The sequence below is a fragment of the Sceloporus occidentalis genome, unplaced genomic scaffold (assembly GCF_023333645.1).
Source record: "Sceloporus occidentalis isolate IW3139 unplaced genomic scaffold, rSceOcc1.0.p SCAF_6, whole genome shotgun sequence".
In the NCBI taxonomy this organism is placed as follows: Eukaryota; Metazoa; Chordata; class Lepidosauria; order Squamata; family Phrynosomatidae; genus Sceloporus; species Sceloporus occidentalis.
Genome location: NW_028316986.1, coordinates 5,633,236 through 5,648,380, shown reverse-complemented (window position 1 = coordinate 5,648,380; position 15,145 = coordinate 5,633,236). Strand labels below are relative to the sequence as shown.

The 15,145-nt window shown below is 42.5% G+C and overlaps 1 protein-coding gene across 5 annotated transcripts in view; it reads right to left on the bottom strand.

The window, feature by feature from the left end:
• MSRA (methionine sulfoxide reductase A) overlaps window positions 1-15,145 on the bottom strand; it is a 305,188-nt gene that overhangs the window by 195,666 nt on the left and 94,377 nt on the right. For all 5 annotated transcript variants that reach the window (XM_089528791.1, XM_089528792.1, XM_089528790.1 and 2 more), the window contains exon 2: window positions 5,236-5,304. In XM_089528791.1, coding sequence (XP_089384917.1) covers window positions 5,236-5,304 — 69 coding nt within the window. The remainder of the gene's footprint in view (window positions 1-5,235; window positions 5,305-15,145) is intronic.

The following is a 15,145-nucleotide window of genomic DNA, read 5'->3' as shown; positions in this document are numbered from 1 at the left end:
TTAAAAAGATTGTATGTACAGCGCTGTGTAAATTTACAGCGCTTTATAAATAAAGGTTAATAATAATAATAATAATAATAATAATAATTGTCTCTCTCCTGCAATATTTGCATGGGAAGCATGTGCTCTCTTGCTGAGCCACAGCTTTTCAAATGATAAATAGGAAGCTGCTTTATACAAAGACCACCATTTCACCTTGCTCAGTATTCTCTATAACAACCACTAAAAGATCTCCAGAGTTTCAGACAGGGATTGCAGAAAACCATGTAGGCTTGGTTCAGTGAAGCATGCTTCTGTGCACCGGGAAGGTTCACAACATCTGTAAGAGCACCAGAAATGGCTGGGGAGATGTGTTTGACTTGGTGGTTCATAACCTGTACAGTCCTAAGCAGACTGAAGCAAACAGTATGTCCTCCTAGTAGCTTCTGATGCTTTGATCAGGCAAGGCAGGTTGCACTTTACAAGGCAATGTGGCACACAGACAAGTGTAAATGCAAACACAGACACTCGTTTCATCCCATCTGACCTAAAAGGAAATTTCTTCCAGAGCTCAGATCGGATCCAACAAGCCTTTTCTATGAGAAATATTATGGAGATAAACCTCCAGATTACTTCTCTTCTTACTTGAAGATGTCCCTGATGCTCCAGAGGAGCAGAAAGTGCAAAATATACTATATCTTCTCTTTCTCTCTCTTTTTAATTGCTATTTATTTATCTCTTGAGCCCAGTGGAAGGCTTTGCTTCCGCAACTATTCCAGCAGAAATATTCAAGAATTCTAAAAGAACATTACATTTTTCAAAACAGCATTTTACAAATCAAAAAAGTCTCTTTTGAAAATCAACTCAGTATGCATCAGATCAAACTAAATATGCATTACAAAAGATAAAGACTCCACAAGCTGAGTAGATGAAAAATAAATGTGAAAAGCAGTATGTCAGACTGAAAAATACAAATTGTGATACCTCAAGAAACAGATCATAAAAGAGAGTATAAACATGACTAACAAAGTCCTGGAGGACATGCACCCCATGGGGTTTATAGCTGCATTCCCTTTTTCTTCAGGAACAAAAATGGAGGGAAAAGTGGATAAAGATAAATATGTGATCCTTTGAAATAAGAGAATGTTAATGCAACTTCAATCAAGGACAGTTCCCTTTATTATTGCACAGTGTACTTCAAAGAGTGTCCTTGGTAATGTCACAGTGGCTGCAAGTGTTTTGAAGGCATCTGATGCCCAGCTCCTTTGTTTCTCCAAGCCTCCTGTAACTATTCTAGTGCAAAACGAAAATATATCACATCAAAATTGGAAACATTTTGAATTGCAGCCCTTTGCTCTCTCTTTGTACTAGAGTAAATAATTATGAGCACAGGAGATTGATAAAGAGTTTATTCTGAGTTTTATGGAAAACATATTTGATCTCAAGAGCTAGGAATGTCTTTTGCTTAGCAAATTCTGTAAAACTGAACACCAGTATTACCTGGGGACTTCAATTCTTTTGTCTTTACCAGGATGCTTGGAAGAACCCAGTTGTTTTCAAGGCCTGCTGTAGCTTTGGCCTGACATCCAGCTTTACCTAGAAAGGGCCCCAACACAGCAGTCTATAGGATAGAAAGTCCACAGACGTATCTGAACAGCTATTTCGGCAGCCACCTTGGGATTTGCACCCTTCACTTCATGAATGTTCAAATAGCTAGCATTGGTTTGCCATCTAACTAACTGGCACTCAGATGTTCAAATAACTAGCATTGATTTACCACCTATCTAACCGGCACTCAGAAGACAGTGACCAAAAGACATTGGCAGGACAATAAGGAAAGAAAGCAATAAAACATGGAGAAGATCTTTTCAGGACAGTATTTTGGGAAAGGCCAAAGTAGTTAAGAGTATGGATATCATATCACTTTCACTGAGGACCAAACTGGATGTGACATTAATTGCATGATAGCAATGCACTTTTTAAAATTGTGTCACAGAAGCCACATGGACCCTGAGCAGAACTAAGATGATTGTATAAGAAATGGAAAAATGGGGAAATCACCAAAGAGGAATTCAAGCAAATAGCGAGCACATGTAGGGATAAAGTCAGAAAAGCTAAAGTGCAAATGAACTCAGGCTTGCTAGAGAGGTTAAGAACAACAAAAAGGGCTTTTTTGGATATGTCCGCAGCAAAAGGAAGAAGAATGAAATGGTAGGACCACTGCGTGGAGAAGATGGCAAAATGCTAACAGAAGACAGAGAAAAGGCAGAATTACTCAACACTTTCTTTGCCTCAGTCTTCTCAGAAAAGGAAAAGTGCTCAACCTGAGGATAATGGAGCAGAGGACAGAATAGGGGAATTTCAGCACAGAATAAGTAAAGAGATAGTAGAGGAATACCTTGTTAATCTAAATGAATATAATTCTCCAGGACCAGATGAACTCCATCCAAGAGCATTAAAAGAACTGGCAAATGTAATATCGGAGCCATTGGCAATAATTTTTGAGAACTCCTGGAGAACAAGAGAAATCTCAGCAGACTGGAGGAGGGCAAACGCCCCCATCTTCAAAAGGGAAAAAGAGGATCCCAACAATTATCGTCCAGTTAATCTGACATCAACACCAGGAAAGATTCTAGAGCAGATCTTTAAACAGAGAGTCTGTGAACATCTAGAAGGCAATGCCATAATCACAAAAAGTCAACACGGGTTTCAGAGAAACAGGTCATGCCAGACAAATCTTTGATAAAATTACCAGCTTGGTAGATGCTGTGGATATAGTATATCTTGATTTCAGTAAGGGCTTTGACAAGGTTCCCCATGACATTCTTGCAAACAAGCTTGTAAAATGTGGGCTAGACTGAGGTGTTTATCACACTATACTCTTATAGTGCTACTATTCCACTTTAACTGCTCTAGCTGCCTCCTGTTGCATTCTGGGATTTTCAGTTTTAAGGAGGGGTATTTAGAATTCTCAGCCAGAGAATACCCCTCCTTAAAACTGCAAACCCCAGAATGCAACAGGAGGCAGCTAGAGCAGTTAAAGTGGAATAGTAGCACTATAAGAGTATAGTGTGATAAACACCAAAGTAACTGTTAAATGGATCAGTAATTGGTTGACCAGCCGAACCCAAAGGGTGCTCAGCAATGGCTACTTTTCATCCTGGAGAGAAGTGACCAGTGGAGTCCCACAGGGTTCTGTCCTGGGCCCAGTGCTATTCAACATCTTTATCAATGACCCAGATGACAGAATTGGGAGCATACTTATCAAATTTGCAGATGACACCAAATTAGGAGGAATAGCTAATACTCCAGAGGACAGGATCAACATTCAAAATGAGCTGAATAGACTAGAAAGCTGGGCCAAAGCTAACAAAATGAAATTCAACACAGAGAAATGTAAGGTATTGCACTTAGGGCAGAAAAATAAAATGCACAGATATAGGATGGGGGACACCTGGCTGAATGAAACTACATGTGAAAGGGATCTGGGAGTCCAAGTAGACCACAAGTTGAACATGAGTGAACAGTGCGATGCGGCAGCTAACAAGGCCAACGTGATTTTAGGCTGCATCAATAAAAGTATAGTGTCTAGATCAAGAGAAGTAATAGTGCCACTGTATTTTGCTCTGGTCAGGCCCCACCTGGAATATTGTGTCCAGTTCTGGGCACCACAATTTAAAAAGGACATTGAGAAACTGGAGCGTGTCCAAAGGAGGGCGACTAAAATGGTGAAGGGTCTAGAAAACATGTCCTATGAGGAATGACTTAGGGAACTGGGGATGTTTAGCCTGGAGAAAAGAAGGTTAAGAGGCGATATGATAGCCCTGTTTAAATATTTGAAAGGATGTCATATTGAGGAGGGAGCAAGCTTGTGTTCTGCTGCTCCAGAGACTAGGACCCAGAGCAATGGATGCAATCTCCAGGAAAAGAGATTCCACCTCAACATTAGGAAGAACTTCCTGACAGTAAGGGCTGTTCGACAGTGGAGCAAATTCCCTCGGAGTGTAGTGGAGTCTCGTTCTCTGGAGGTCTTTAAGCAGAGTCTGGATGGCCATCTGTCAGGGATGCTTTGATTGAGATTTCCTGCATGGCAGGGGGGTTGGAGTGAATGGCCCTTGCAGTCTCATCCAACTCTATGATTCTATGATTGGAAGTGGGTAGGCTTTACTTGTCCATTCCTTTACTAGTTTACAAAGAGATAGCAGTGTAAGTCTATTGCATCCTAAAATGGAGTGGGTTGAAGGTACTGTTAAAATATATTTCTAAATTGTATTGAAAATGTTCAGATGTGGCAATGGTTAACTAAGGTTTAAAATGGTTCCTGTTGAAGGCCAGAAAGTCTAGGCCTGGAAGAGCAAGTCTTCAAGGACATGTGCTGAGACATAATATAAACAAATGTATTATTGTTATGGTCTTGTGTAGTATGGTGACTTCATGGGAAAGAGGTGTGTCCACTTGGTGGGTAAGTTGATCTTTTGTGAGAGAACAAAGACTGATGTCACATTCGAGCTTCTAGCATGGACTCTGAAAGAGTATAGATATATAGTAGCCTGCTGTAAAGTGTAAATAGCAACAAAGTCAATAAACCCTCATTTGAGTGAAAATCTGTGTTGAAGTTACTTTGTTCCTGAGTTCCAGAGAAGACTGCATCTGTTCCAGTTGGTACCAGTTCAAACCACCAGCAGCACGAGACATCACCCATCCCAAAGATCTTTTTCTCTAACAGGTACCCTTGAGACTAAATGATGTTTTAGCATGTGGCTTTGTGGGCATCAATCCACTTCTTCAGATGCACTGGTGGAGTTAAAAAACCTATCAGCATGTTGATATAAACCAGATAACTCTCAGAGAAGCTGCTGGAGTCCTTCATTCCACACTTCCCCCCTTTCATTTTATTCCTCCCTGAAACAGTCTAGCTACTGAGAAACCATCTCCTATCTCATAATCCATGTACTTGTTCTCTAAGCTCAGGTGACCTCACCCACTTGCGCAGTTACACTTTGTAGCAATGAATTAAGGGGTCTTTTCTTTGGTCAATATCACAAGTGCAGCTTTCCTCTAGAGTGTAGATAATGTTATTCTTTCATTGGGTTTCACCATTGTCTGAAGACTTTTTCCATCAAGCCACTTATCCTATTATTCTTTATGCTGTTTTCATATACATAGTATGTCAGTTATTATTCCTAATTTACTAATTTTAATTTATAGGCCTAGCTCCAGAGAACTGAGTGGGTTTGGGACTGTAACTTAACTTACCAAATATTGCCATGTGCGTTCCCTCAGGAAAAGGTTCAACCATACTGTTTCCATTCACATGATGTTTATCTGCAAGGTAAGGACATATTGATATATCAATTATGGTATTTTCTTGTGGATACCACTGCCTACAACCAGAATAGTTAATTATAAATATTAATTATAAATAAATGGTTAGCAGCAGTAATAATTAGAGGGCAGACTTGAGCTTTGCCACCTTTTTTGGTTGTTACAAATTTGATCCTGTGAAACACAAAGACTATGACCAAATATTATACAGGAACTAAAAGAGACATAATTGTTTACAAAAGCACTTCCACTGTGGGTACCCTAAAACAAAGCAGACATAAAATGCTAGAAATAGTCAATGAAAAGCGTTTGCTATTGATGGGGCCCATTAAAAAGCTCCTTAACTGTGATATCTGAAAAACCGAAGCAGCCTGGTAGATTACTTTGGGAAAGATTATTTACTATACCAGTGCTTTCCACGCTATCAGGAGGTATGGAACCAGCAATTGTTTTTCTCCAACATGCCGGGATTCGTACTATATCTGTGTGCTAAGTGACTAAAACCATTTCTTTCTTTCCTAGTAACTCACTAGGAATCTCACCATGGTTCAGAGATTGCACACAGTCTCTGGACTACCATTTTAAGCAGCACTACACGGTATAATATTACCTAGCTGCCCGACACAATGAACATTCAGATGTAATGAAATTTCCACCAGGCTGCCAAAGTACGATTGCTCTTCTTGCCTGAATGTTGTTCGCTAGCCTTCAAAGATCCCATGGCAGCTGAAGTCCTTTTCAGCCATGATTCATTTAATTTCCAACAAATGCATGACTGAACACCAGAAGCTCATTTTCAATTCTGCTGTTTCACCTAAAAGCTACCCTGATGTTACATCAGAGATTTCATTTAAGCAGGTCATTTTCTCCTCCACCACTGCTGTTTTCTTAAGTTCATCCTCAGCACCACGCTCTGCTACAGAACTGTGTTCTGAGATCCCTCTGTACAAAAGTTGTAGTTGTTTATTTGAATTTATACTCTACCTATTCAATTATTCAATAGTCTAAAGCAGCTAGTAATCAGTTTAAGCAGCAATCATAAAACAAGAGACATCCAAAAAGGCAATATAGGCTACAGCCCTGTATACACATGCCAGACAGTAAATCCCTCTGATTTCTCTCCTTAGTCAACTTGCATAAAATTGAACTGATCATCTCACATTTAAAAAGTGGAATAAACATGATATCAGAATCAAAACCATCAGCAGTCAATCAAGAGACTGAACTAGCAACCAGCAAAAATCAAAGTCATCTGCTGAAACAGAGGGCTCCGTAAATGCCACTAACATCTAGAAAAAATGAGACTAGCGGACCACCTCAGAGAAGACATTCCACAATTTTGGCAGAACTACAAAACAGGCTTTCTCTGTCACTTCATCCAGTGGCACTAGATACTGTCCATGTCTTTGAAGGGAAACATCCAAAGTACTGAACTTAATTTGCTGAACAACCAACCACTACTGCCACCATCTTTTCAAATGATAGCAGAATGTGAAGTCGAAGGCTTTCACAGGCAGCATCCATGGCCTTTTGTGGCTCTTTTGGGCTATGTGGCCATGTTCTGGAAGAGTTTATTCCTGATGTTTCACCAGCATCTGTGGTTGGCATCTTCAGATGCTGGCTGAAGATGCCAGCCACAGATGCTGGCGAAACGTCAGGAATAAACTCTTCCAGAATATGGCCACATAGCCTGAAAAATCAACAAAAAACTATGATAGCAGAATCTCTGAAACCAACCGTAACACTCAGACAGGTTCAGGTCAGAAAAATCAAACCTTAAAGAATCATGTTCTTGGTATCATAGGAGCTTTGAAAGGCTAACAGAAGTACTTTGCAGATCCTAAACGTCAAAAAGGTTGGACTGGAATGGCACAATCTCACTGTGAACCATAGTTATGATCCCAATAACTTGATTCTAAATCAGCTGTTTTCTTGGCTATGTGAAGAAGCAGTCTAATTGCTTGCAATATTAGGAGATGGGATTTGATTCCCTCCCCCATATCAAATATTGCAGTGTCATTTAAAACCTGCTCTATCCATTAGCGTTGTCAGGTAAAATAAAGGAGAGGGCTCCTATCTCTTTAATGCAAGGGTGGACAAAGGCCACATGCCACCCTTGGGACCCTAACTGTGATCTGTGTGGGCCACCAGAAAGCCCACACAGCCCCCCCCCCCTCATTTTTTAAAGTTCAGACTGATTTGAGAGTTATTTTTTGCCCCCAAACCACCCAAAATCTACCCCAAACATAGCTACTTGTTATTAACTCCATTCAATTTTTTCTTACAATTTGTGCTAAATGGGGGACCCATCTGAAGTGACATGAATTGGAAATGAGGGCCAGTCTGCCGTATACTAGCTACCTGTAGGTACGTTCCAGAATGGAGCAAGGTGCTAATCCTGTGTGCATTCAATGAAAACTTGAACCAATTTTTCAGTATCCTCCAAAATCTGAAATCCGAGCATCCCTTTCAAGACAACATACCACATGGTTTTATAAACCTTTATTTGTGTGCGTCAAAGCACAAAATTCATTATCAACAGTAAACAATTTTAGTATTTAATCATTACAAAGGTAACAGTTTGATCTTCTGAACCCTCCCACCTCTGCCAAATGGGCACCAAAAAAATGGGGGGGGGGGGGAATTGGCCAAAATAGTGGTTGCGACATCACATCTGGTGTTGCTTGTTATATTGAAATCCCTCTTCGGCCCAACCAGTACTGTAAAGGGATGGAGCTCATGCAAGCAACACCAGTGGAAATTCTCTCTTGTGCACCACAGGTAGGGTTGCCATAATTCTGGACCTCCAAACTGGGACAAATGTAGGACAAAAGTAGGACAACATTTTCAAATGTAGGACACATTTTTTTTTTAAAATGGAGGACACGCAAAAATTGATGATTTTTAAAAAAAATGTTAATATAAATGCATGTTTCTTAGGCATGATCAAAATGGAGGACATTTTGGCATTGTTCCTAGACAGATGCCAGAAATGGACTTCCCTTTCTGGCTAACCTCCCCCCCCCCCCCCATTCCAAACAGCATATTTGGGCATTGAAGAGGAGGAAGAGTGGAAAAGGCAGAGGAGGAGGAAGAGGAGAAGAAGAAGAGGAGGAGGAAGAAGGGGAGGAAGAGGAGGAGGAGAAGAAGAGATGGAGAAGAAGAGGAGGAGAAAGAAGATGAAGAAGAGGAGGAAAGGGAGGAAGAAGGAAGAGGAAGAAGGGGAGAAGGGGAGGAAGAGGAGGAGGAGGAGAAGAAGAGATGGAGAAGAAGAGGAGGAGGAAGAAGATGAAGAAGAGGAGGAAAAGGAGGAAGAAGGAAGAGGAAGAAGGGAGGAAGAAGGGGAGGAAGAGGAGGAGGAGAAGAAGAGATGGAGAAGAAGAGGGGGAGGAAGAAGATGAAGAAGAGGAGGAAAAGGAGGAAGAAGGAAGAGGAAGAAGGGGAGGAAGAAGAGGAGGAGGAGGAGGAGGAGGAGAGGAGGAAGAAGAAGAGGAGGAAAAAGATGAAGAAGAAGGGGAGGAAGAGGAGGAGAAAGAAGAAGAAGAGGAGGAGGAAGAAGGGGAGGAAGAAAAGGAGGCAGAAGAAGAGGAGGAGGAGGAGAAAGAGGAAAGGCTCTTTCCCCTGCCTGGCTGCCTCCGTCGCCAACGGAGGAAGCCAGGCAAGGGAATGGGGCCTCGCTGAAGCCAAGCCCCAAACCCCTGCCTGGCTGCCTCCGTCGCCGTTTTGCCCCCACCCCCGGGATTCCGCCCCCCAGAGACGGAGGCAGCCAGGCAGAGGTTTGGGGCTTGGCTTCAGCCGTCCTCCAAGCCCCAGCCAAGCCTGGAGGACTCCGCGATTGCGGAGGAGCCCCCTGGGCATGGCTGGGGCTTGGAAGACAGCCGTCCTCCAAGCCCCAGCCAAGCCTGCAGGACTCGCTGGGGGGGGGAGTCCCGGGGGCGGGGCCAAACCGGGGCGGGACCGTGCGGACCCGCCCCAAATCGGGAAAGTCCCGCCCCCAGGCGGGATATGGGAAGCCTACTCATAGCCCAAAAAACTCACAAAAAACTATAGATGCCAGCCATGAAAGCCTTTGACTTCACAACGTACAACAGCTTGTTTTGTCATTTTGGCTTCCAGGGAGATTTCTGGCTTGACGTGCTCCAGGACCCATTTGTTTGTCCTTTGGGCTGTCCATGGGATCCTCAGCACTCTTCTCCAGCACCACATCTCAAATAAGTTGATTTTCTTCCTATTTACTTTTTTCACTGTTCAGCTCTCCATATCCATACCTGGTGATAGGGAATACAATGGCTTGGACCATTCATTAGTACAGTTGGCCCTTCTTATACATGGATTCAAGCATACATGGTTTGAAAATGTTCAAAAAAAAGTTCAAATATCAAACCTTGATTTTCCATTTTTATAAGGAACACCATTTTGCTATGTCATTGTATTTAATGGGACTTGAGCATACATGGATTTTGTTATACATGGGGGATCTTGGAACCAAACACCAACGTATAACAAGGGTCCACTGTATTCAGTTAAGTGTAAATGTTTGCATTTTAGAATCTTTTCTAGTTCTTTCATAGTCACTCTCCACTCTTAATCTTCTGATTTTCTGGCTGCAGTCCCCATTCCCATCAGTATTTGATCTTAGGTATGACAGCTCTGTTACTATAGTTTTTTGTGGGTTTTTGGAGGCTATGTTCTAGAAGAGTTTATTCCTGACGTTTCACCAGCATCTGTGGCTGGCATCTTCAGAGAATGGGCATAGAAGAGAGCTGGACACACACACGCACACACACACACACACACACTCACTATGTGGCCCTGGGTTGTGTGTGTGTGTGTGTGTGTGTGTGTGTGTGTGTGTGTGTGTATCCAGCTCTCTTCTATGCCAACATTCTCTGAAGATGCCAGCCACAGATGCTGGTGAAATGTCAGGAATAAACTCTTCTAGAACATGGCCACATAGCCCGAAAAACCCCCACAAAAACTATGGATGCCGGCCATGAAAGCCTTCAACTCTGTTAGTATTTCTATTTCTTAATTTTCTAGTATGTACAGAGATCTTGTAGCACCTTTGAGACTAACTGAAAGAAAGACGTTGGCAGCATGTGTTTTCATAGACTTAATCCACTTGATGATGAGTTAGTTTTAATACTAATTGTTATTCTATTTTATCGATATGTTTCATGTGTATTTTAGTCAACTGTAATCCTGCCTCGATCCATCTGGGAGAGGTGGGAAAATATAAATAAACCATTATTATTATTATTATTATTATTATTATTATTACTTCCTCAGATGCATTTGGTTAACTAACTCTCAAAGGTGCTACAGGATCTCTCTACATACTGATTCTACAGACTAACATGTCTATATCTTGTCTAAGTTGAATTTATTTAGATTCTCTGTGGTCATTATTTTTGTTTTCTTAATATTCAGCAGTAAGCCTGCCTTTACATTTTCTTCCTTGGTCTTCCTTAGCAGTTGTTCCAGGTCTGTGAGATTTTCTGCTAGTACTGTGGTGTCATCTGCATATCTTAGATTGTTGATATTCCTTCCTCCTATTTTCACTCCTCCTTCTCCTTGTATGTCCAAGCTTGCTTTGCTTGCAATATGTTCTGCATGGATGAAGGCCTAAATCGGTATGGCCAGGAGATGAATTGCAGTGGTCATTGGAAACATGAAAAGAGTGAGTTCTGCACACTCGCTGTCTTGCCCAACTAAAGAAACAACTAAGAAGTAAGCAGGACATCACAGAATAATAGAACCAGAGGGATGGACTATCTAGTTCAGATGTGGACAAAGTGCAGTCCTTACCCACCCACCCCTTCTTTCAAAAAGGAAAAAGGATACTATATTCGCAGCATCTCCTGGCAATACCAGAAATTTGCTGTTGCTCTGTGAAGAACTGCTATTTTGGGAAAGAAAAGGCCCCACAGAGCCCATGTCAGACTAGTAGAGAAGTTATTTCAGCTGCGGCTAAGCTAGCTTGCTTATTTTCTAGTCCAACAGCTGGGCCTGAGTGTCAAGAGGAAAATGTTCAGTTTGAAAACGGTAGCAGCTGCTTTCTTTCCTGTTCATGTGTCACTGGTTCTGCAGTTATCCTAAGGCACTGAAGTACTTTTCCCATTTCTCTGTTACTGCCAAATTCCTGGGAACTTTGTGAGACATTTAGTCCTCTCTGTTAGAGAGCTCTAGTGCCACAACAGACTATAATTCCCAGAATTCCATAGCATTAAGCCATAGAATCATAGAGTTGGAGGAGACCACAAGGGCCATCCAGTCCAATCCCCTGCTATGCAGGAAATCACAATCAAAGCATCCCCGACAGATGGCCATCCAGCCTCTGCTTGAAGACCTCCAAGGAAGGAGACTCCACCACACTCTGAGGAACAGTGTTCCACTGTCAAACAGCCCTTACTCTCAAGACGTTCCTCCTAACGTTGAGGTGGAATCTCTTTTCCTGCAGCTTGCATCCACTGTTCTGTCTTCTAGTCTCTGGAGCAGCAGAAAACAAGTTAGCTCCCTCCTCAATATGACATCCCTTAAAATATTTAAACAGGGCTATCATATCTCCATAACTGTCATCTTCTGGCCTATGAGGGAGTTGACCAGGCAGGCCCAGCTCCACCAGGGCTAGCCTGAAGAAAGAGGCTCATCCCTCCTTAACAGTCATCCTTCGGCCTGCAAGGGAGTTGACCAGGCAGGCCCAGCTCCATCAGGGCTAGCCTGGAGGAAGAGATTCCTCCCTCCATAACTGCCATCCTCCGGCCTGCGAGGGAGAGAATAGGCTGGCCCAGCTCCACCAGGGCTAGCCTGAAGAAAGAGGCTCCTGCCTCCTTAACAGTCATCCTTCGGCCTGCAAGGGAGTTGACCAGGCAGGTCCAGCTCCATCAGGGCTAGCCTGAAGGAAGAGACTCCTTCCTCCATAACTGTCATCTTCCGGCCTATGAGGGAGTTGACCAGGCAGGCCCAGCTCCATCAGGGCTAGCGTGAAGAAGAAGAGCCCTCCCTCCAGTCCATCTTCCTTGGTTCAGGCCTCAGAGGGAGAGAAGAACTGCTGGACCTGATCCCCTGCCCCTCTCACCATTCCCTTCTCCTTTTGTGTCGTGTCTTTTTAGATTGTAAGCCTGAGGGCAGGGAACCATCTATTATCCCCTCTGTTGTAAGCCGCCTGGATTCCCAATGATTGAGCGGCATATAAATAAATCCTATTATTATTATTATTATCTTCTCACCACTTTCTCATTTGCAGATTGTGCAATAATTTTGATGTATTGTTATATATATTTTAACTATGTTTGATTGTTTAATTTTAAACTGGGAGGGAGGGTTATGTTAGGGTTTTGTGAGTTTATTGTTTTATTCTTGTGTAATGTATAACCATGTTGTTACCCGCCTTGATCCCCAAAATGGAAGAGGTGGGATATAAATAATTTTTCATTCATTCATTCATCTCCTCTTAACCTTCTCTTCTCCAGGCTAAACTTCCCCAGCTCCCTGAGTCGTTCCTCATAGGGCAAGGTTTCCAGACCTTTCACCATTTTAGTCGCCCTCCTTTGGACACGCTCCAGTTTCTCAGTGTCTTTTTTGAATTGTGGTGCCCAGAACTGGACACAATATTCCAGGTGGGGCCTGACCAAAGCAGAATACAGTGGCACTATTACTTCTCTTGATCTAGACACTATACTTCTGTTGATGCAGCCTAAAATCACATTGGCCTTCTTAGCTGCAGCATCGCACTGTTGACTCATGTTCAACTTGTGGTCTACTTGAACTACTAGATCCCTTTCACACGTAGTTTCATTCAGCCAGGTGTCCCCCATCCTATATCTGTGCTTTTCATTTCCCCGCCCTAAGTGCAGTACCTTACATTTCTCCATGTTGAAGTTCATTTTGTTAGCTTTGGCCCAGCTTTCTAGTCTATTCAGGTCATTTTGAATTTTGGTCCTGTCCTCTGGAGTATTAGCTATTCCTCCTAATTTGGTATCATCTGCAAATTTGATAAGTATGCTCCCAATTCTGTCATCCAAGTCATTGATAAAGATGCCCTGTGGGACCCCACTGGTCACTTCTCTCCAGGATGAAAAAGAGCCATTGTTGAGCACCCTTTGGGTTCGGCCGGTCAACCACTTACAAATCCATGTAACAGTTATTACCTTGTCTAGCCCACATTTTACAAGCTCGTTTGCAAGAATGTCATGGGAAACCTTGTCAAAGGCCTTACTGAAATCAAGATATACTATATCCACAGCATTCCCTTCATCTACCAAGATGGTCATTTTATCAAAGAAAGAGATAAAGTTTGTCTGGCATGACTTGTTTCTCTGAAACCCGTGTTGACTTTTTGTGATTATGGAATTGCCTTCTAGATGATCACAGACTCTCTGTTTAATGATCTGCTCTAGAATCATTCCTGGTATTGATGTCAGACTAACTGGACGATAATTGTTGGGATTCTCTTTTTTCCCCTTTTTGAAGATGGTGACATTTGCCCTCCTCCAGTCTGCGTGAAACTGGATTATTTCTGCAGTGCAGATGCAACCCCACCATGCATCTTCTAATCTATATCACCTTCTACATAAATCTGATTCATGCTCTCTCACACCCATGAGATCTTCATGCATTTCAGTGAAGGCCAACATTTTATGTGTGCAACTGAATAACTAGGAGGCTGGTGGCAGTTCTGTAGTATGAAAAGCTCACAGATTGGAACCCTTAAACAGGACGGCAGTGGAGACAGAAAACCTCCAGGTTAACAATAACCCTGCAGGGCAGGCATTCCCTGATTCAGTGCATTAGACTACAAACCTTAAAACAATAACATTTACCCTGATGGTGCAGTTTTTAAATGCTGGTATTGCAGCTGCAATGTGAGTTTTATCCTGAAGGGCTCGAAGGCCGACTCAGCCTTCCATTCTTTCGTAGGTTGGTAAAATGAGTACTCAGCTTGCTGGAGGCAATTGGCTTACACATTGTAAACTGCTTATGGAGTGCTTAAGTGCAGTGATGAGCGGTATAGAAATGTATGTGCTCTTGCTCTTGCTATTTGCTAAAATATTAGGATTAGATTCAGTACAAAGGCAGTTTCTAGAACAATACACTCACACTGCCAAAGTGTGGAGACTGATATATTTTTAAGGGACTGGGAACAAAGGAATATATACAGTCAAGAATGACTCTTTGGGAATAATACAAGACAAAACAGAAACTAGGGCTGCTGGAAGAGCAGCTTAAAGCATTTGGTTTGGTAATGGAACTAATTAGAATCACAGATTTACTTAGAGAGGTGGTGGGGTCTCCTTTGGACATCTTGAAAAAGTGTCTGGACAGCTTCCTGCTGCAGATACTTTAGCTCAGTGGTTCCCAACCTTCCTAGTGCCATGACCTTTTAATACAGTTCCTCATGTTGTGGTGACCCAAACCCATGAAATTATTTTCATTGCTGCTTTATTAACTGTAATTAAATAGGTGTTTTCCAATGCTCTCAGGCGACCCCCATGAAAGGATCATTCGACCCCCAAAGGGGTCCCGACCCACAGGCTGGGAACCACTGCTTTAGCTGGAGATTCTCCATTGAGCAAGGGATTGGACCTGGTGGCCCATGAGGTCCCTTCCAACTCTATGATTCTGTGTGAGGCAAGCAGACAGGGGGGAAGGTTAGTTTTATACCATGTCTCAGGTTGTTGAAAAGAGATGGTTTATTATTGAAAATAACCCAATGCCTTTGGGCTTGGAAATATTTTTATAGCCGTCTTCAGGGGATTGCCACTTAAAAATCAACTTGCAGGAATTCTAAAAAGAGTGATCAGTTGCCAGGCAAATGCTCTGGAGACTGCCTTTTAAGACT